At 49.3% G+C, this 20,400-nt stretch overlaps 1 protein-coding gene across 1 annotated transcript in view; it reads left to right on the forward strand.

The window, feature by feature from the left end:
* The first annotated feature begins 263 nt into the window (after positions 1-263).
* The window catches only part of CACNA1B (calcium voltage-gated channel subunit alpha1 B), a 265,893-nt gene continuing 245,756 nt past the window's right edge, over positions 264-20,400 (forward strand). The window contains exons 1-3 of the mRNA XM_069031456.1: positions 264-523; positions 3,890-3,995; positions 10,578-10,717. Coding sequence (XP_068887557.1) covers positions 264-523; positions 3,890-3,995; positions 10,578-10,717 — 506 coding nt within the window. The remainder of the gene's footprint in view (positions 524-3,889; positions 3,996-10,577; positions 10,718-20,400) is intronic.

The following is a 20,400-nucleotide window of genomic DNA, read 5'->3' on the forward strand; positions in this document are numbered from 1 at the left end:
CGCCACCTGTGCGGGGAGGTGAGCGGAGCTCCGGTGCCTTCCTCCTACCCCCGGGCAGCCACAGCGGCGGGGAAGCGCAGGGGGTGGAGGAAGGAAAAGGGATATTTTTTTGTTTTATAATATATCGATCTATTTTTGCCGCGATCCATCCCGATCCCGCAACTGAAGCCCCCGGAGGGAGAAGTGCTGCGCGCTGTGATGCGTCTTCCTCTCGCCTCGGCTGCCAGTTTGGATTGTAGCGCCCGGCTCCGTGCACTGCGAGGATGGCTCGGTTTGGGGATGATCTGCCAACCCGCTATGGAGGTGGAGGGCCGGCCGGGGCTGGAAGAGGGAGCAGCCGGCAAGGTGGCCCCCAAGCCGGCCAGAGGATGTATAAACAGTCGATGGCTCAGAGAGCCAGGACTATGGCTCTCTACAACCCCATCCCTGTCAAACAGAACTGCTTCACAGTCAACAGATCCCTCTTCATCTTCAGTGAAGATAATGTTATACGGAAATACGCCAAGCGAATAACAGAGTGGCCATATCCTTTGGGGGAGGCTGTGTGGGCACGGGGGGGAAGGTGGGGAGGGGAGAGGGAGGCTGAGGGGCAGAGACCCCTCCAGGCAGCGCAGGGCGAGTGTCTGGTGCTGCTGCAGACGGTGTGATCGGGCTGTGTGATGGGTGTGTGTGCCGGGGAGCCGTGTGCCCGACATGATGCACGGCCGTGGCAGTGGGAATATGGGAATCAGGGAATCGCTTCCGTGGGAGCACCGAGGGTGCTTTTGGTGTGCTTGATGCCAGGGGTGTGTGTAAGACGTGTCAGGGTGTCTTTAGGGGTGAGATGTACAGGTGCATGGACTGACATTTCCTACAATTCAAGTCAGGTTCTGTGAGATTCGTGCCCATGAATCCTGATTTTTATTTCCATCTTGGAGCCTTTCGACTCTTCTGTCTTCCTGTGAATGGTAGAAGGAACGTGGGATAAAAATGGTGACACCTTGGCACTGAAGCTGCATTGGTAGTAGGGGACATTGACAGCCCAGGTAAATCCCCGGAATGCAATCATTGCAGCTCGGTTTTAGCACATCCCCTCCTGAATCCATTCGAATCAACGTGAATCACGACACTCTGATTAGGTGCGTAGCCTGAGCTTAGGCTGCACGAAAAGAAAAATTAAAATTAGCAAAACCTTGTGGCAGAAGGAGGCAGTAAGTGGGGAGAGGGATCATCTGCTGTATGGTGAAAGAGGCAGATGCTTTCTGTCTGAGACCCAGCTCCCAGGCCAGGCGAGCTGCAGTGAGAAGGGGGCTTTGCTCGGAATGATGGTTGTAAGCCGTGAGCAGAGGGGAGCAGGCTGAGGCTCCCAGGGAGCGGATTTTGTGTGTGTGTGCGTGTGTACAGGAGTGCTTTACACTGGGGGTCTCGAGGGAGCCGCTTGTTTTCTTTTCATTTCATATCACACCCCTGTTAATCCTCAGCTAACAGCAGCAGGGCCTCCTTCCAGCCTCCTAGCAACACTTTCAGTTGCCACAGAGGCCAGCTCCTGCTTAGACTTCCCCAGTTTTCACTTCCTGAGGGGCTAACAGGAAAAATACACCAGTGGAGTCAATGCACTTCCCTTCTCTCTGAGCACACACACACATACACACACGTATTGATCTTTCTGTCCATATTATACAATCCCAGCGACTGCTGCATTTCCTCATCCATTTCTCCTTCCCTGCATTTAAGTGTGGATAAACAAGCCCCCAAACCCCCGGTGACAGGCAGAGCATCGCCTGGACTGCGCGGGTAGACTCAGTCTTTCCCTCTCCTGCCTCTTGGGCGATTCGGCTGCACCTTTCCGGGGGATGTGGGGAGGGGACCCCCGGCGCTGCGGAGCCGGCGGGACCGGCGGAGCCACCGGCCCTTCCCCGAGCCGGAGCGGCGGGGCCGGCGGGCGGGCGGGGCCGGGCGCTGTCCGCCGTGCTGAGCCGGGCTGGCCGCGGTGCTGGGCTGAGCTGATCGCGGTGCTGGGCTGAGCTGATCGCGGTGCTGGGCTGAGCCGATCGTGGTGCTGAGCTGAGCTGACCACGGTGCTGAGCTGAGCTGACCACGGTGCTGAGCCGAGCTGACCACGGTGCTGAAGCCAGGCTGACCGCGGTGCTGGGCTGAGCTTATCATGGTGTTGAGCTGAGCTGACCACGGTTCTGAAGCCGGGCTGACTGTAGTGCTGAGATGAGCTGACCGCGGTGTTGAGCTGCGCTGACCACAGTTCTGAAGCCAGGCTGACCACAGGGCTGAGCTGAGCTCATTGTGGTGCTGAGCCGGGCTGATGGTGGTGCTGAGCCAAGCTGACCACGGTGCTGAGCTGAGCTCCCCGTGATGTTGAACCAACCTCTCCCCGGTGCCAAACCGAGCTCTTTGTGGTGCTGAACTGAGCCCTCCAGGGTGTTGTATCTGCGGTGCGGCTCAGCGTTGTCCCTGCTGCTGAGCCGAGCTCTCCGTGGTACTGAGCCCATCTCTCTGTGGTGCTCAGTCCATCTCTCCATGGTGCTGGGTCCATCTCTCTATGGTGCTGGGTCCATCTCTCCATGGTGCTGGGTCCATCTCTCCATGGTGCTGGGTCCATCTCTCCGTGGTGCTGGGTCCATCTCTCCATGGTGCTGGGTCCATCTCTCTGTGGTGCTGGGTCCATCTCTCTGTGGTACTGAGTCCATCTCTGTGGTACCGAGCCCATCTCTCCATGGTGCTGGGTCCATCTCTCCACGGTGCTGGGTCCATCTCTCCGCAGTGCTGGGTCCATCTCTCCATGGTGCTGGGTCCATCTCTCCATGGTGCTGGGTCCATCTCTCCGTGGTGCTGGGTCCATCTCTCCACGGTGCTGGGTCCATCTCTCCGTGGTGCTGGGTCCATCTATCTGTGGTGCTCAGTCCATCTCTCCACGGTGCTCAGTCCATCTCTCCATGGTGCTCAGTCCATCTCTCCACGGTGCTGGGTCCATCTCTCCGTGGTGCTCAGTCCATCTCTCCGTGGTGCTCAGTCCATCTCTCCGTGCTGCTGGGTCCATCTCTCCACGGTGCTGGGTCCATCTCTCCACGGTGCTCAGTCCATCTCTCCATGGTGCTCAGTCCATCTCTCCGTGGTGCTCAGTCCATCTCTCTGTGGTGCTGGGTCCATCTCTCTGTGGTGCTGGGTCCATCTCTCTGTGGTGCTCAGTCCATCTCTCCATGGTGCTGAGCAGAGCCATCGCCCGCCTGCGGCCCCGCTGCTGCCCGTGGCGTGGCTCCGCCCTGGGAGAGCTGGGGCTTGGCACAGCTCAGGGTGGGAGATGCTGGTGAAAGGCAAGGGGGGACCTGGTGCTGGGTTTGGATTCTTTCCCCTTCCCACTTCCCTCCTGCAACCCAAAAAGGTGCTGAGGGTTTTATTTTCGCTGGGAAGTGGACATTGCAATCTAGCAGTAATTGATGTTTTAGACCTCTGTAGATACTTTAAATCAAACTTTTCGTGCCCATCACTTATTTGCACCATGTGCTGAAGTTAAATGATTCAGGAGAAAAATTCAGCAGATGGTGTTCAGCTGTATAATCTATTTGGAAGCAGTTTAGCTTATCAATCTCATTGAAAATCAATAATTACTAATAGTTTTTTATTTCCTTTGGACCTTTTGCTTTCTTGCTCCCAAATTCTTTGAGCAGCTCAGACTGTGTGTGAGTCTCTAACTCTCTCAAAGAAGAGAGGAGCCAATTGCCTGCTTTTCTTCCAAACACACCCCGGAAACAACCGAGGAAGTCAAGGAGACCAAATGTCTTAAAAAAATATGAGAAATCTTAGAATGCTCAGTTAATGCAACTCTGTGGGGAGAAACAGGATTTGGATGGGGTTCTCCTTGTGTGGTCCAGTGTCTTCTTTAACTTGTGGTCCCCACTCCATTTGAATACATGATTTTAGCTACAATCATAGCCAATTGTATCGTGCTGGCTCTGGAACAACATTTGCCGGATGGAGACAAGACACCGATGTCAGAGAGATTGGTGAGTTGCATTCATTTATTTCCAGCTATTTTTTGTTCCTGGCCTAATACCGAAAGCAGTCGGCCACGGGGTGTTGGGAGTGTTTGGATCTATTTTAAAGATCCACGCGTAAACAAACAGGCATTGATCTGACAGTCAGGAAATATCTGTCACAGCAAGGATAACTGTCCCCTCCCGATCCCATCTGCACAAGAATGCTTCATCACTCCAGCCAGCCCTGCCCAGCTGCAGGAGGGAGCTGGACCTTGTGTTATCATCAGAAGGGCTTCAAACTTAGGTTGTCTCTAAACCAGGACAGCAAGGGGCTGATGAATGCTTAGAACTATGTCTGGAATCAAATGAACTTCTGTGTCATTTCCATTTTCCCAGGGAGTGGTAGAACAGAGTAACCTTTTAGGATTCGTGTGTCTCTTCCTGCCACAGCACAGATCCTTCAAAGCAAACTTTGGGTTCAGATGATCAGACTTCCTTTCCAAAAAATAAAAAAAACAACAATGGAACCAGCTTACAGAGAAAAATAATTCACCCGCAGGCTTTATGGTAATGAGCCCAATTACCTTATTTCAAAAGAAAATAGAAGAATAGCTTCAAAACAATTCTCCCATTTATCATCACTGTAGGAAAACTGTGTAATTCTTGGTTTGATTTTTCTCCTGCTTTTAATGATCTGGAATGTCTTGCATGCCTAAATGCATTAATCCTGGTGCATGTTGAAAGGCTGGATAAATATGGATCCATATGTGTTTTCCATGTAGATACTATATTATGCAAACAAAGATAACATTAGGCTTGCTGCCAGAAACGAGAGCCTCTGAGTGTTGGTTGCTGCAGTTCCTAAGGATGGTCCATGCCAGTGGGCAGCTCTCAGAATCTCATTCTTCAGAAGCAGGAAGAAGTGTGTTGGTGAGAAATCTGGAGAGTCAGGGTCAGAATTTGATGCTGGTTTGGAAGTGGATCCGCTCCTGCTGGGGTGCTTGCTTCCTCTCCCTGTTGGAATTATTTTTAATGAAGAAGATACGAGGATAAAATGAATAAATGATTGTATGTAGATCTTTCTGCCATTAAACCTGCCTTTGTGTGCTTTGGGGTTGGGTGGCAAGGCCAGCCTGGGGGTGTGAGAAAAGCACAGGTTTAGAGCCAGGATTGAGCTGGGAAAGTGCTTTCTGTGGTTATAAACATATGGATTAGTGAGGGGAAAAGTAGTTTTGGGGATGTTCTGGCTTGGCAATCCTTTGGTTCATGCTGGCTTTATGTTCCTCTATATCCTTCGATTTATAAGGGCATCCTAGAGGTGTTTTCTTGTCCTTTTCCCCATTGTAATAATTCCATTTTACAGCACACACACCTTCAGATCCTGCCTAAATCATTCCAAAGGGGGGCACTGGCATTGCCACCGAACAGTGCGAGAGAGCTGTGGGAGTTGAATGCACAATCTCTGCCCTGTTGGCTCTGCCTTGGTGTGGAGGGAAGAATTAACCCCAATTTTTTGTCCCAAGCACCGTTGTGTTTGCTCCAGGTATTCTGAAGCCATTTTAACCACAGCACATTCCTACCTCTGAAACATAAAGGGATTTTTCATAGAGCAGCACTGCGAATCTTTACAAGTCATGAAATACTTTTTATTTTCGACATAAGCTGGAAAGATAAGCACTGTGAGCAAGAAAAACTGTCTTCTAGTTTTCAAAGTGAAACCTCTTTAGAATTCTCCTGTTAGGTCTATAAACTGAAAGTTGTTTCATTGCAAATGTTACAAATCCGCATTGACCACAGTGGGGGAACATTCCCGTACATTTCCCATACATTTGCAGGCTTGCTGAGCCAAATTCTAAGTCCATGCAGAACAGCAGGTGTTTTATTGCTGTCTTTAGCAGGAATGGAATTGGTCTTTTTTGGATAATGGTTAATGCATACAGCTTTTCTTCTCCTGGGTTCACTAAAATCTCCAAATTGGAGATCATCATTGAAGAGTTAATCAGATATTAAAGATATGAGGTGCACATCACAAGCCTTTTGTGGCTGGGAGATGTAGGCAGAGTTGTGGAAGGAAAACTGAAGTTGGCTTTTGTCTTTTAATCAAAATTTTCCTCTGTTTATCTGCCCAAGAGCCAGGATATGATCCTGCAGTGCAATCTCACCAGGCTGTTTTCTGTGCTCCTGTTATTGTCAGACAGGGTTAACCGAGCACATGTCTCAGTACATGAAATATTCCAAGATTTTGAGTGGCTGAGTTAGGAGAATTCTCTCTCTGCCCATTTTCTGCATGCACAGAAAAGCATTACTTGGCTCTGGGCTGGAAATTCTGGTCAAAACAAAAGCACCAGTCTGGTGATCAGAGCATTTAATGGTGAACTGGAGGATTGGCTCAGGCTCTTGATCATCCAACAAGAGGAATAAACCCATTTCCCCACCAGCAGCAGACTGACCCAACCCCAAGGCTCTTTCCTGCTCTGAGCTGGAAGTCTCACATGCTCTGGATGCTGGGAATGTTTCTCTCACATCAGGAACTGTCCAGTGGAACAGGTTTGCCCCTGTCCATCTCCACCCAGTGGGCTGTGGAGTCAGCCTCCCTCTATCCCAATAAATATTGCATTGTTTGTACACACTGGAGTGATGCCAGCTGCGAAGATGCTGAGGGAGTTGTTCTGAGCAGCCCAGAGCCTGGTGGGGAGAGCTCCAAATGTGGGAATGTGAACTTCCCGTCGCAGCCCCGAACGGCCTTGAGGGTGCCTTGCTCACGAGGCTGTCCAGACAGAGACCTCCTTCTCTCCCTGACTCCTTCCTGATTGCTCAGTTTTCCGTGAGAAGCTTCAGGAGACTTCTCCCAGAAGGACAGCGATGATTTCAGCACTTGCAGGGTGGGAAATCCGTTTTCTGCCCCTGTTTGAAGGCACCAGAGGGGCTGTGGGGTGTTCGCAGCAGGCCCGGGGTGTTTGGCTTCCCCGGGTGTTTTGGATGTGAGGACAGAACATAACTTTTCCCAGATTTTCAGCATGACAGCTCCGGCAATTTCCTAATGGATTTAATGCTTTCTCCCATCCACAGGCACTTAGAACAGCAATATGTCAGCTGCTCATATTAACCTTTGCATGAACAAAGCCTTTCACACCCAAACCTCTCCAGGCTGTCACATCTGAAGGCCAAGGAAAGACACTAGGACGTGAAGTAGGAATGGTAATGACTTTCCAGCCTCAGAAGTTGTTTCTGATCAGAAACATATTGATTAAATGTGTGTTTGGCCCAGTCTCAAGCTCTGCTGTGTCCACAGCAAACAACTTGCTGGCACAGCTCTGGCTGCTACCCAGATTCTCCGCCCTCCTTCCAAGCAGGCACGCGGATCCTCATTATCACCTGCTCTGCCCCTCTTGAACCCGAGCAGGGGCACAGACTTTGGTCTGAAGGGGCTGCAGGGTGTCCTAGCAGGGACTCTGAGCTGAGGCAGGGCCATTTCAGCGCTGCACAGGAATTCACCCACGTCCTTCCCTCCTTCCATCACACACAGTCAGGCAAATCCTTTTTTCCAGCAGAAGGACCTCTCCCCAATGGGGCATAAATTTTATTTTTCATCTCATTGTTACTGCCCTGATTCTTGGGCTGAGTCAGTGTAAATTTAGGCAGGCTTTAGAAAAGACCCTCTTTCTTTCACCTCTTATTTCCCCAGCTACTCGCTGCCAACCCTACAGATGAGAGTTTTTCTTTGTAACAAATACCCAAATCCATCTGTGAGCCTTCCCGCTTCCCTAGAAGCTGACAAAAACTCCTTTGACCCACTTCCTGAGAGCTCTGTGTAGCCCTAGCTTTGGGAAGAGCACATCCCATCAAACCCTGGAGTACCTGGAGCCTGGCTCTTTAAAGCTGGGAGCTGTAATCACCAGGCACCTGACCTAGATTGAGCAGAGACTGGAGTAGATACCAGGCTTCAAGGAAGTGAGGGAGTAATGTGGAGGAGTGGATGTGGGTAAAGGTAGCTTTTTTTGTGTGTGTTAGAAGAGCTATTTTTAGAGGTACGCGAGTAGTTGTGGGATGGGAATTTGGGATGGGATGGGATGGGCTGGGAGGCCTTTGTGTGCAGGGATTATGTGGAGCTGTTGAACCAGGAGCTGTTGGGGGGTTGAGGAACAGGCGGACTGGGCTGTCAGAGGGCTCCTGTGTCCATGAGGGAAGGCAGAGGAGCAGCAAGGTAATTCCTGGAATCACAGAGGATGATTTCTGACCCCTTCTCCCCTATTCCCTCTTTTCTGTACTGGGCTGGAGCACTGGGATGCCTCCAGCTCTTGCTGTGGAGCAGCTGCTGGAAGAGCATTGTAGGATTTCTGCTGAAGGTCATAAAAGGTCTGATGGCCCTTGCTGCTGTTTCTCTGTGGGTAAACAGCCCTGAGATGGGCAGCTGGAGGTCTGGCAGTGCTGTCTCCCCTGAGCATCCTCTGAGCAGCATCAGTGAGGGACAGAAGGCTTGGAGGTGCTGCTGCTTGTGGAAACCCCTCCTTGTCTGGAGGGAAATCCAGTTTTGGGTGTGGGTTTTCATTTTCTCCTCTCCATTTCAGCCAGAGGCTCAGTGGGAGCTCAACAGGCCCCTGTTCTGTTTTGCTCTCTGGCCAGCTGATACCTGTGAATGTATCTGGAGGTGGCTGTCACCTCACCATGGGGCGTGGGAGGTGGAGCTGCTGGGGCTGTGAGGCCAGAAAGGTGGAAGGGAATAGAGGTAACACGGGGTGAAAGATGGAAGGTGTGGGTGAAAGATGGAAGGTGTGGAAGAGCTGTTCCCACTGAGGTGTGTGGGGATATGGGGACCAAAACTTGAATTCAGCCACTGATGGAAAAGCCTCTCCAGAGGTTGTATTTTCCGGCAGCTTGGAGGCATCCTCAGTGATTGGAGCTCTCTGGTGGCCTTGCTGAGCTGGGTTTAACCAGGCAAGCCTCCCTGGCAGGGCTGTGCTGTCATGTTACAGATCCTGGCATGGGTCAGGCTGGAAGGGACCACAGGGGCTCCTCTGGTGCCACCTCCCTGCTCCAGCAGGGCCATCCCAGAGCACAGGGATTGTGTTCAGATGGTTCTGGAATATCCCCAGGGAGGAGACTCACAGCCTCTCTGGTCTCTGTTCAGGCCTCAGGCCCTGGCCAGGGCAGCAGTTCTGCCTCCTGTGCAGGGGAATTGCTGGGATCAGTCCCTGCCCGTTGCTCTGGTGCCACTGCTGGGCCCTGGAGCAGAGCCTGATCCACGCTCTGTCCCCTCCCTGCAGCCAGGGACACCCAGGGCTGAGGGCCCCTCTCAGCAGTGTCACCTCTCAAGGCTGACCAGGCCCAACTTTCAGGGGTGAAAACCTTAATTTCTGGAGCAAGTGCTGTCCTGAAGTGCGGGTCTGTGCCAGAGCTGAGCTGGAGTTGCCGTGCTTGTGTCAAACCTGCTTCTTCCTTGGTTCTGGGGCCACAAACCTCGACATCCCTGCTCTTTTTCCATCAGAGAACAAACAATCCCCTTTTGTCCTTGGGAGAATTGCAAAATAGAAACAACTGTGCCTCAAACAGCAGCTCAGCTCTTTGGTTCTGGTGGCCAGAAATGCCAAAGCCACTGGAAAAAAGATTTCAAATCTCTCAATGTGCAAGTTTGCTTCTTTTTGGGTACAGCTGTTTTACTTCCATTGAGTTCAGCTGAAAACCAGGATTTAGGGCACATTTGGAATTGGTTACTGGTGCCAAAGCTGATGAACAGGTTCTTGAAATTGATGCCCATTGCTTTTACCTTTTCCTTTGTTCCCGTTTCTTGCCCAAATCTTCCTTCCAATTGTGGATGCTTCCATTTGGCTCCGAGTTTGTGGTGAAACTCCTGTCAATAGAGTCTAGTCCCCCGAGATCTGCTGCAGAGATGGAATAAAGGCCTTAGTAAAACTGTGGAGACTGAGCTTGATTTTCTCTGTAGTGAGCTAGGACACGAATCTGCCATCCCAAGGGATGTGTTAGTCTGCACCATGGACCTGAGACACAAATCTTGCTGCTCCTGCTGTTCATGGGAGGGACTGGGGATTTCTCCCTGAACCAGATCCCCAGTGAAAGGAAAACAAATGAGGCTGCAGCTGTGAAAATTGATAAAATGGAGGAGAAAGAGCGAAGAAAGAACTGATGGAATAAATGATAAATAAATAATTTCCTGTCAGTGTTGTCAGGCTTGCTGTACTGGCTGTTGCTGCCCAAGACACCCTCTTGTTTCAGGTTCCTGGATGAATTGTGGAGCACCTTCTGTGCCAATAACTCCAGGAATCTGTGATCTCTAATTTAAATATACCCTTGGAGCAAAATTTCCGCATCAAAATTCCCTCCGGAACATTCCGTCAAGGCGGAAAGTGCGGGGTGAAACCATTGGGATGAAGGCCAATGGAATTGCCAATTTGAAAAGAAAATTAATTTCAGAGAAATGATAATGAAATTCCTCTCTGAGCTGAGTTCCAGTAAACTTAAACCTTCTAATTTCAGCTCTGTTCAAAGAGTGGAAAAGGCGTGAAGCTGGTGCCTGTAGCTGTTTAGAGGGCTGGTCGTCAGAGCAGGAGCATGGATCTCTCCTTGACTCCTTTAATTTTCCTTCTTTTCCAGGACGACACTGAGCCGTACTTTATTGGAATATTTTGTTTTGAAGCTGGTATCAAAATCATCGCTCTGGGCTTTGTTTTCCACAAAGGCTCTTACCTGCGGAACGGCTGGAACGTGATGGATTTTGTCGTGGTCCTCACAGGGTAAGCGACCTCCCCTCACCCTGAGCTTAACGGGGGCTCTCGCTCTGCTTTGTGGTGTTTGTTTGCTCTGGGTTGGGCTGGGATTGACTGGAGTGAAACGGTACTGAACCCCTGCATTTCTGGCTGGAGTAAATCTAAAGAATGGCTCTTGTGCTGAATGAGTCACTTGCCAAGCGTTTGAACCAACTCAAAAGTGGTTTTGAGGATATTTCTTTGTAGATATTCCAGTGTGTATCTGATCCTGACACTTCCTGACATTTCCGTGACTTTGCAGCTTCTAATTGCCACTGGCACTTGAACCTGATTTAAATCAATTTCTTTTCTGACGTTACAGGATGACTTTAAAAGTCAACCTGGAGTGCGCTAACAAATTAAATGCATCCCGTTTTTAGGCTGTTACAACTCTGAAATTGGCCAGGTTTCTGCAGGAATGAATTTATTCCCCTATAACATAACTTTTCTCAGAAGAACTCAAAGATGTTTGAAAAGAATTCAAAATGTCTTATTAAGGATGGAGGTGAAAAGGTTGCATGTGCGTTTTGTACCCTGGCTTGAGATGATATCACTGATTTCTCTCTTGAAAATGCTGATGATATTTCACATTATGCATTGCAGCAGTTTCTGCCTATTTATATAAAGAGAGGTGGATAATGAAAACATAAACATGAACACTTCTAGTCGACAAATTGGCCTTTAAAGCTTCAGAGGAAACGATCCAAAGGTCTGCGTGAGGTCCTGAGCTTGCAGCCTTCATCTTGGAAGGATTTCAGTTCATTTTTCCCCAGAAACTGCAGCCTGGCTCCTGGTATTGATATGCTTCCCAAATCTATCCTTTCACACACCTTCCCTGCCTGGTGAACGTGGATATTCCCTGCTCCTGGTGGTGGTGTGGAGCAGGGAAATGCTTGCATACATATACAAATATATTCATTAGCTACATGATCACTGTAATTCCATTTGCATTCAGGGCACCCTGTGATACAGCACTTGAGAGGCCAAAGGGAATTCTTGATGTATTAAGAGGAAGAGAATAAATATGCAGGGCTTGATTCTCCTGCTGCTGGGGCTGGGTATTTAATCAATAGAAACTTCAGTGGAGGCACAAGGAGAATCAAATTTCCATACTTAGAAGCACGGGGGGTACCAGGATGAGAAGAGAATTAGCACAGATGCTACAATTATTCTCACTGACACTCTGTTCTGATTCCTAGTTAGCTCCACACGTTAAAAAAAATATAAAATCAAGGCCCTGATTCTGGAAAGGGCTTTGGCATTGGTGGAATTTATCCTACAGCAAAGCATTCCAGTGTATGCTGGGATTCAGCTGACTCCAGTGGTTCTCTACTGACAGCTAAGGCTCTACAGAAAAGCTTTTCTGAATCCCAGCCATATTGTTTAGGCATGGCTTGTATTCCTTTTATTTGTTTTTTTCTTCCTAAACACAAGACTCCAGAGTTTGTTGGCTTTGTTTTACAACCCAGACATTCAAAGTTTTGCAGCGGCGGCTGCGACGGCCGCGGGATCCCCCCGGAACGCGCGGTGCCCCCGGCGGCTCCCCGGTGCTGGGTTCCTTGTGGGAGCTGTTTGCAGCACTGTTTGATCCTGGAGCATAATTGTGGAATATCAGCTCAATGAGGCAGCTGGAACAAGCTGGAACAAGGACCCCCGGTGCCATCTGCGAGCCCGCGGGTGCCTTTGAAGTGCCATCCTGTTAACGTCACCGCTGCTGTTTCCAATGGTGACACCAACTGGGCCCTGCTGAAATTGTCTTGTACAAGGGCTTCCCACCAGGCAGCAGTGCAGGGGTGGCAAAGGCTGAACTCATCGGCGTCAAGTCCAAGAGTCATCTCCACCGAGGAAATCCAGACCTCTAATCCTTGTAATTTAACAAGGTGCTTGAGCTGGTGCCCGGTTTTTGGTGTTAGGGGGAAGGTACCGAAAATAACGGAGTTACTCATGCTTGGTTTGATGCTTTCCTGAATATTTCCAGCCCAGGTGGAGGGAGCACTGAAAGCTCTGCAGCTTCACACAGGGGGTTGAATTAGTGTTTTCTCTGCTGCCTGGTGTGTTTTGCTCTGCATTTCCCAGATCCTGATTAAGTTCTTAGCTCACTCCTGTGTTGCCATGGGGCTGTGCCGGAAACCTGGAGTTCCTCTTCCTTGGGTTTCCTTCAGTGGCCAGAAACCCTTTCATGTGCCCACTGCCTGGCTGAGCTCAGTTGAGAGGGGAAACCTGGGCAGGGCTGTTTATTTGAGCCAAAATCCTCTTCATTTCTGCATCAAGACTTTAAAGTCAGGTTGTGGAGCAAGAAATTTACTGCTGGCAAACCCTCCAGGGAGGGGCTGCAAGGTGGTGACACGAGTGGGACCTTCATTTTCACTTCTGTGGAAGGCAGACTCGGATCTGTGCATTTCAAAAAATGATCTAGCTGTAATTTATTAGGGAATAATAAAAAAGGACAGTGCTAAGCCAGTCCTTAACGTGTTCTTATAAATATAGATAGGTAGGACATCAGTTTTTGAAATATCACTTTGCTACTCCATCAAAAGCTTCCCTTTGCCATATGTGCAAGATTTCAACTTGAAAATGTTACTTCGTGTTTCCCAGGCAGTGCTCTGTTCCCAAGCTCAGTTTTACATTGATCTTCAATATTAAAGAGGGATTTTGATTCCTCTCCTTTTATTATTATTTTTTTAAATTTCTCTGTAAGCACGAAAGATCATGACAATGTTCCATGATGCCCCACACAGGGTTGTGTACCAGCTAATCCGGCTGAGTGCCCGTTTCTATTAAGGTAAATGGGGAATGGCAGAAAATCTGATCTCATTTTCAGCTTTTAGCTAAGCCCCAGAAAAGCAAAGAGCAGCTCTGCTCTCGTTCTCTGTTTCCATAGGAAAAAGGCCAGCCAGAGTCTGGGTGTGTTTTGGAGGAGGCTGTGGGGGAAGGCTCTGCATCGACTGAACTTAGCCTTATGTAAATATTCCAGTGATCATGCAGCAATCCTTCCCACCTGCTTTTTCCAACCCTTTTCTGTTTTTTTTTTTTTTTCCTTTCTTTTTTTGGATTGCTACTCAATGCCTGCACCCTGGAATTATTGATAAATATATTTTTTATCTACCTGCAGCGAGGGAGATTTTGTTTGTCAAAAGCAGACAGCAGAACTTGTTAATCAGGAAATACATCAGGGCTGTGTTCCGTGCAGCCAGGATCAATATCCTATTGAGCTAAACTCGAGTCTAACAGATAGTGGCCCAAAATGGCTTTGGTTTGTTGTTCCAGAAAACACTCCCTCGGTTTCTTTCCCCAGCAATGCTGTGGTGCCTATTTCTCATTTGCTTCCAAGGAAACCTGCGGATCTGCTCTTAATAAAGGCCTGGGAAAAGAATAGGTTGCTCTTCTTGAAAGATTTGGTTTCCCCTGTAATTTTTTTAGTGATTTCTTGTGATCTCCATCAGTTGTAGACGCGTCTCAATGGAAGCTGCCCTGCTGGGATGGGCCTGTTGCTGTTGGGGAGAAAAACACATATTTTATAGCTCCTGCTCATTTTATTTCCATGTTTCTGTGGGATTGCATTGGCTCCAGTGATGACATCACCCATTAGCAGCTCTAAATCACACAAAATTGCAGGTTCTCAGTTGGCCTGGGACTGGATGATCTTAGTGCACTTTTTCCAAGGTGGAGGCAAAGGGGTTTTTTAAACTCTGTTGCTGCAACGTGTTTTGGGTTGAAAATCTCAGAAATCCACAGTTGTCTTGGGAACAAATTTGTCCTGTCCCCAGACTCCTCAGCTGGAGCCATGAGCTCTGCTTCAGGGCTTGGGGGGTTCAGACCTGCTCCTCTTGGAGTTCATGGGAGGTTTTTTCCTGGGCTTTGGATGCAAAGCCTGAAGAACTGCTGGGTTTCCATAGAGCTGTGTCATGTGCTGCCTGCTGAGGGGAAGAATGGAGAACAAGGCATGGATAAAATGACAGTGATCTTTGGTTCCCAAAATTCAGATATCTAGGGATTTTTGAGGGGGGAAAAAAAGGCTTTTAAACCGTGATGTCCAAGGGGTCCATCCGCAGTTGTGTTTTGGGGCTTGTTTATCCTTTTGGTTTCATCATATCATAGATAACGGGCCTTAGGGTTTAATTCCATACCCCAAGAAAGGAGCTGCTTGTCCCTTTTTCATCACCAGCTACCTGAGATTCCCCTTGGTGCCTTCTAGCAAGGCTGGAAGAAGAATTCCTTCTTCTGCATGCCTATGGTTTTACGAAATGCCAGCATTTCCCCAGTCAGAGATTTATGCTGCCCAACTTCCCTTGACCTGAGGGCTTTTCTGTGCACCCTTTCTGTGCACCACAGGCCTTTGTTGCTGCTCTGCTCCTTTCCCAGATCTTCCATGTCCTCATGGAGTGACCACAACCACGTGATGTTTGTCCAACACCAAGAGTGGCTGAAGGCTGGTATGAAATAATGGAGTGCCTGACACGATCATGCTCTGTCCTTTATGAGTAGAATTAATTCCTTTTGGCTTCCAATCAGCCTGAATTAAACACTCTCGAAGAGTCCTGGTGGCTTCTTGAGCCAGTTGGATCAGCTGCCTGGATCTCTGGGTGGGACTGGCAAAGACAGCGTGTGCCAGGCCCGGAGCTGCCAAATGATGTGCACAAAGTCTCGGTGTGGGTACGGATGTCTCAGGCTGTCTGGAACAAATCACAAAAGCCAGAATTATCTTGATTGTCTGAGAAATGTGCTCCCAGCTCCTGATGCTGCTAATAATTGGGAAGGCAAGTCATTTAGTGACAGAATAAAGCCCTGCTCATCCTCGATGGGAGCGTTGCTGGTTACCAGGATCATCCTGCTATGTGGGCAGTGGGAGCTGCTATTCCTGGTGCCGTGTTTGAGGAGCAGCAGCCTTGGATGCAGCGATGACTGACAGAGTGGGAGGCACAGGAACCACCCAGCCTGGGCTGTGCAGCAGGTTTGGACCTCGGATCTTCCCCTCTGAGGTGGATGTACCTCCCAGACAGGGTGTGGGGGGGACATGAGAGCAGGGAAGCATTTGAGAAGGAAATGCCTGGTTGAGGCCTGGGATTCTTAAAGCTGGCAAATATTCATGGATGCTTTGGCTCCAACATTTCTTTTTTTTTTAACATGTGCATGTTCCTGAGCATTCAGAAGCCCCTAAATGAGGATATCTGAGCTATGGGGTCCTGTGGGACTGGTTCTGGTGTACTTGGTTTACAAGGGTGACAGGACAAGGGGAATGGCCTCAAAATGGCAGAGAGTAGATTTAGATGGGATATTAGGAAAAAAGTTCTTCCCTGGGAGGGTGGGCAGGCCCTGGCACAGGGTGCCCAGAGCAGCTGTGGCTGCCCCTGGATCCCTGGCAGTGCCCAAGGCCAGGCTGGACATTGGGGCTTGGAGCAGCCTGGCACAGTGGGAGGTGTCCCTGCCCATGGCAGGGGTGGAACTGGATGAGATTTGAGGTCCCTTCCAACCCAAACCAGTCTGGGATCCTTTGATTCTATATTCCACCTGCAAGTAACCCTAGAGCTAATGAGAAAAATGAAATTTAAATGAAATCAACCCTCTTGGATGGCCTGCAGCCTCCCTTTAGGTGGTTGCTCAATGCTTTGTTTATCAGCTGTGGGTCTGGAGATGTAGGCAATGAAGGGGTTGGAGCAGGGAAGTGCAGATTTCCCTCTGCTTTCCTGAGGTGGAAATTTTGGCACTTCTGTGCTAGAAAGCAAAGCAGAGCAGCAACAGGAGCTGGGGAAAGGGATACTTTGAGAAGGGACAAGCTCTGTCCTGGTTGGCTGTCCCCAGGAGAAGGAGCTCTCCGGTCGGGGTGGTGATGGACTCAGGGCGAGCGCTGTCAGCACCGTGCATGAGTCATGCCAAGAGCAAAGCCTTTGTGGGTTTTAATGCAGCTGATCCCTGTTTTCAATTTCTTTTATGCTCTGGTGATGGATGGACACTTGCTGGCTCAGAAAAGCAAAGGGTCCCTTCTGAAATTAAATCAGATAAAGGTGGACAAGACACAGGGGATTCACCTGCAAGGTGTTACCCGGTGTTCTGGCTGGGGGGTGAGGGCAGCAGGGAGGAAGGCAAGCAACCAAATTTTCTTTTTTGAAGCAGAGAGAGTTTGTAACTGGGAGGGAGGAGGTCTCAGGTTGAACAGAAAGTTTTTCTATCCTCTGTCTCTTGGCTGTCTGGGCTCCTGGAAGCTGCAGAATCCATTCCCTTCAGAGAAGACTCTGGATTGGGAGGAAGAGTTTGAGGGCTCTAAACTCATCTGGCAAATGTCCCTGTTTCCTTTTTTGCCCAGTGGGGCAGCAGCTTCCTTGGGACTGGATCTTGTTTTCTCTCTGGGCTTGTTTCTCCTGGCAAAGGGGGACCCAGGCCGTGCTGAGCCTCTTGGAGTGTTAATTAGGGCTCGTGTCTTTTTTTGTTGCTTGTAGTGGCTTTTCTGCATCGATTTTGGTGGGGGATGGCTGGAGGCAGGCTGAGAGAAGCGGGTGGGTGAGTAATTGTGTGGCTGGCTGCTAAATCAGGAGACTTTCCTGGGCAGAGGAGGACTCGAGGCTGTGCTTAGAGGAAGGCTGCAGATGGTCCCAGCCCCTCAGAGGAGCTGCAGGTGGGGACAGCCCTTCCCTGGCAGAAATTATCCTTCTCTGGCTCTGCTCTGGTGGTGGCAAACCAAACGTTTCAGGTCAGAGAACTTCTCAAGGGCAAGCAGATAATGAGATTGATGTGCTGCTCTCTTACTTTATTAAAAGGGACCGCGAGGTATCGAGTACCTGGGATGGGAAGTGATAATGATGGAATAGCACGAGGAGCCAGGAAGCTGAGGCATGAACAACCCCCTTTTTATTAAAGAGAGAGGGAGCAAAAATATCCAGCTTTCCATCTTTGTTTTGTGCCTGTTTGTGCTTCCTGGAAGATTTGTGCTCACAAAGAGGGGACTGCCAGACAGTATTTGGGGGTGTTCACCTCTCCCTGAAGCTGGGCAGCTGCCAAGGAGAAGGGATCATCCCAAGTGAAAGCAAGGGATGCTTCTCATGGCAGCCAGGGCTTTATCAAAGGCAGGCAGGATCGTTAGTCCAGAGTCCAGACAGTATTTTTAGATTTTATGGCTCTCAAAGGCAGGTGGGTGGCAGGGAAATATTGTCTCTTGTGAGGGAAGCAGCTGCACAGGCAACTGGGGAGCCTGCAGGTGGGAAGAGGACTCTGGACTTTGGGATCTGCTCCTAATGTGTGACCCTGGCCTGGCAACCATCTCCTATGGGCATCTAGAGGTGGAAAACATTGGTAGCTGCTCTTGGAGCTGGGTGTGGACACTGGGAATTCAACCCCAAACCAGCAAATCAAACTGCAGCTCTGAAGTGCTCTAATTTTTTTATTTTTAATGCTTCCTAGTTTAAAAACAAACCAAAAAAAATCGCCAAGCCCAAAATATCCGACTCCTGTGTGTGGTGTGAGTGCTGTCCCATAATTAGATGAGGAGGAGGGTGCAGGTTACCTCAGACTCCTGTTTCTCAAATGGTGCTTCTGCTGCTGTGTCCCAGTTCCCAAAGGACCAGCTTTGGATGGCAAAATGCTCCTCTGAGAGGAGATGAACCTGCCTGTGACTGTGGAAAAGGCTGAGGATTTGGAAAATCAGCCTGGTTTTAAAGGTAATCTAAGCCTGAGCGCCAACGGTGTCACCTCTGCACACATGTCCTTGGATCCACATCTCACCCCAAAGGCTTTGGGTGGTCTCAGGCCATTCCCTTCCTCAGGGCTCTCTGAAAACATCATGAAAACTTGGATTTGGAAAACTTGGATTTGGAAAACTGATTTTCCATCCTGTTCTTGCTGAACCTCCAGCGAGGTGTGTAGGATGTTGTAGCCAGGGCCAGGCTTCAGCACTGAAAGCTGGAATCAGAGGATCTGTGAATTCCAGGTGAAGCCAAGTCCAGGATCAGCACCTGGAGATGCTTTTCCACATGATTCCACAGGATTTTTTGCTTAACTTCAGCTCTCTTGCATCTTCTCTGTGCTGAAGGGTCTGACCGAGGTGGGATGGAGGGAAGGGATCCCATGTGGACGAGGTCAGGCTTCAGGATGACTCCATTGGATGAACTCCTGACTTGGGAAGGCCACTCTTCTGCCCTGGGGAAGCCCAGCAGCTCAGGCTGAGAACGTCCTGCTTCCTGTGGCACACCTCAAACCTGTGGGGTGAGCTTAGAGGCCTTGGAAAATCCCCTGATCCTCGCAAAGGAGCACGGCCACCTAACCCATACACAGGAGAAACCTTTCCTTCCTGGCATGGTCAGCATCAGCTAAATGGATGCCTGACACCATGGTGTCTCCTCCCTCCTCCATTTTCCCATATTTTGGTGGCCACAAACATCACCTGTCGTGGGTTTAAGATTAATTAACCAAACAAACTCATTTTCTCGGTGATCTCAGGGTGGAGCGTTCAGGAAACAGGTCAGGCTTTTCTGGTGGATATTCTTATTCTGTCAGTGCTGGAGTTGTCTTGGTTTCCGAGCTGGCTGCAGGGCTGGGTGTGTTTGTGTGGGTGGTTCTCGTGATCAGCTGCAGAATTTTAAAAGCCTCCCTCTGGAGCAAGAAGTTCAGGTCACTCCTGAGTTAAACCCAATTTTAGACAATAATGGGTTTAGCTGTTGGCTCAGCTCGAGTCAGTTCAGGTTGGGCTGGGTGAGATTTAAGCAAGGAAGGGATCAGGAGTAGAGATTGGAGCAGTGCTGGGCTTCCCTGGGAATAGAAATTGTTCTTGGGGCTCTCAAAGAGGGCAGGGCTGCTCTAAACCAGGAACCTGTGGGCAGAAGGTCGTTCCTTAGGGAAGTTTCTGAAGAGGGGCTGAGGTTGACTCCCCTCCTTTGCCTCGTTACACAAGTTCCCTGTAGGGCCCTGCACAACTGGGAGCTCCTAGAGTCAGGCTGAGGCTTTAGGAGCACGTTGATGGTCCATGGGATGGTGTAGAAGTACAGAAGTGAAGGACAAAATGAGCTGCTTGGAGGAGACAGAGACATTTTCAGCTACAAAATGTTCCTGGGCTGAAGAACTCTGATAATCAGAAATACTTGGTTGGATGTAGCTTGCTTCTGGTTCAAAAAGGACTTAAAAGAACTTAAATTTGGGCTCTCAGCTTATTTTCCAATTAAAAAGAAGAAAAAGAAGGAAGACACTTCAATCTTTCATTCTTTTGGCTTAGTTTCCCCCTCTCAAACACCTCTCAAACATCCTAAATTAAAGTTTGGGCATGGGAGCTTAGGATGAAGGCTGCAAAAATGATTCAAGGGTCAAAGAAATGTCCATTTAAGGAGAAATGAAAAGGCTGAGAGAGTTAAAATTAAGAGCAAAGTCTCATAAGGGTGAGATAGATAAAGAAAAGCCGAGAGGAAATCATGTTTTGGTAGGATTCAAAAAGCATCAGTGACGAAAATGAAGTTTTAGAACTTCTTCACTAATGGAAATGTAATTAACCCATGGAAATCATCACAAGCATTTGCTCCAGCTGAAATGGGCTGGTTTGGGTCTTGAGACCAAAGCAGCCTTGAGATCATCTTCAGATCCACCAGAGGGGAAATGGGTTTTTTTGAAGGGGGATGATTAGACCCTTTCCCTGGTGCTCCCTGGAATAAGTTAGGTGGAAATGTGAACAGGCTGTTTCATAATTGTCCTTTTCT

This window comes from Aphelocoma coerulescens, chromosome 17 (genome assembly GCF_041296385.1).
Source record: "Aphelocoma coerulescens isolate FSJ_1873_10779 chromosome 17, UR_Acoe_1.0, whole genome shotgun sequence".
NCBI lineage: Eukaryota > Metazoa > Chordata > Aves > Passeriformes > Corvidae > Aphelocoma > Aphelocoma coerulescens.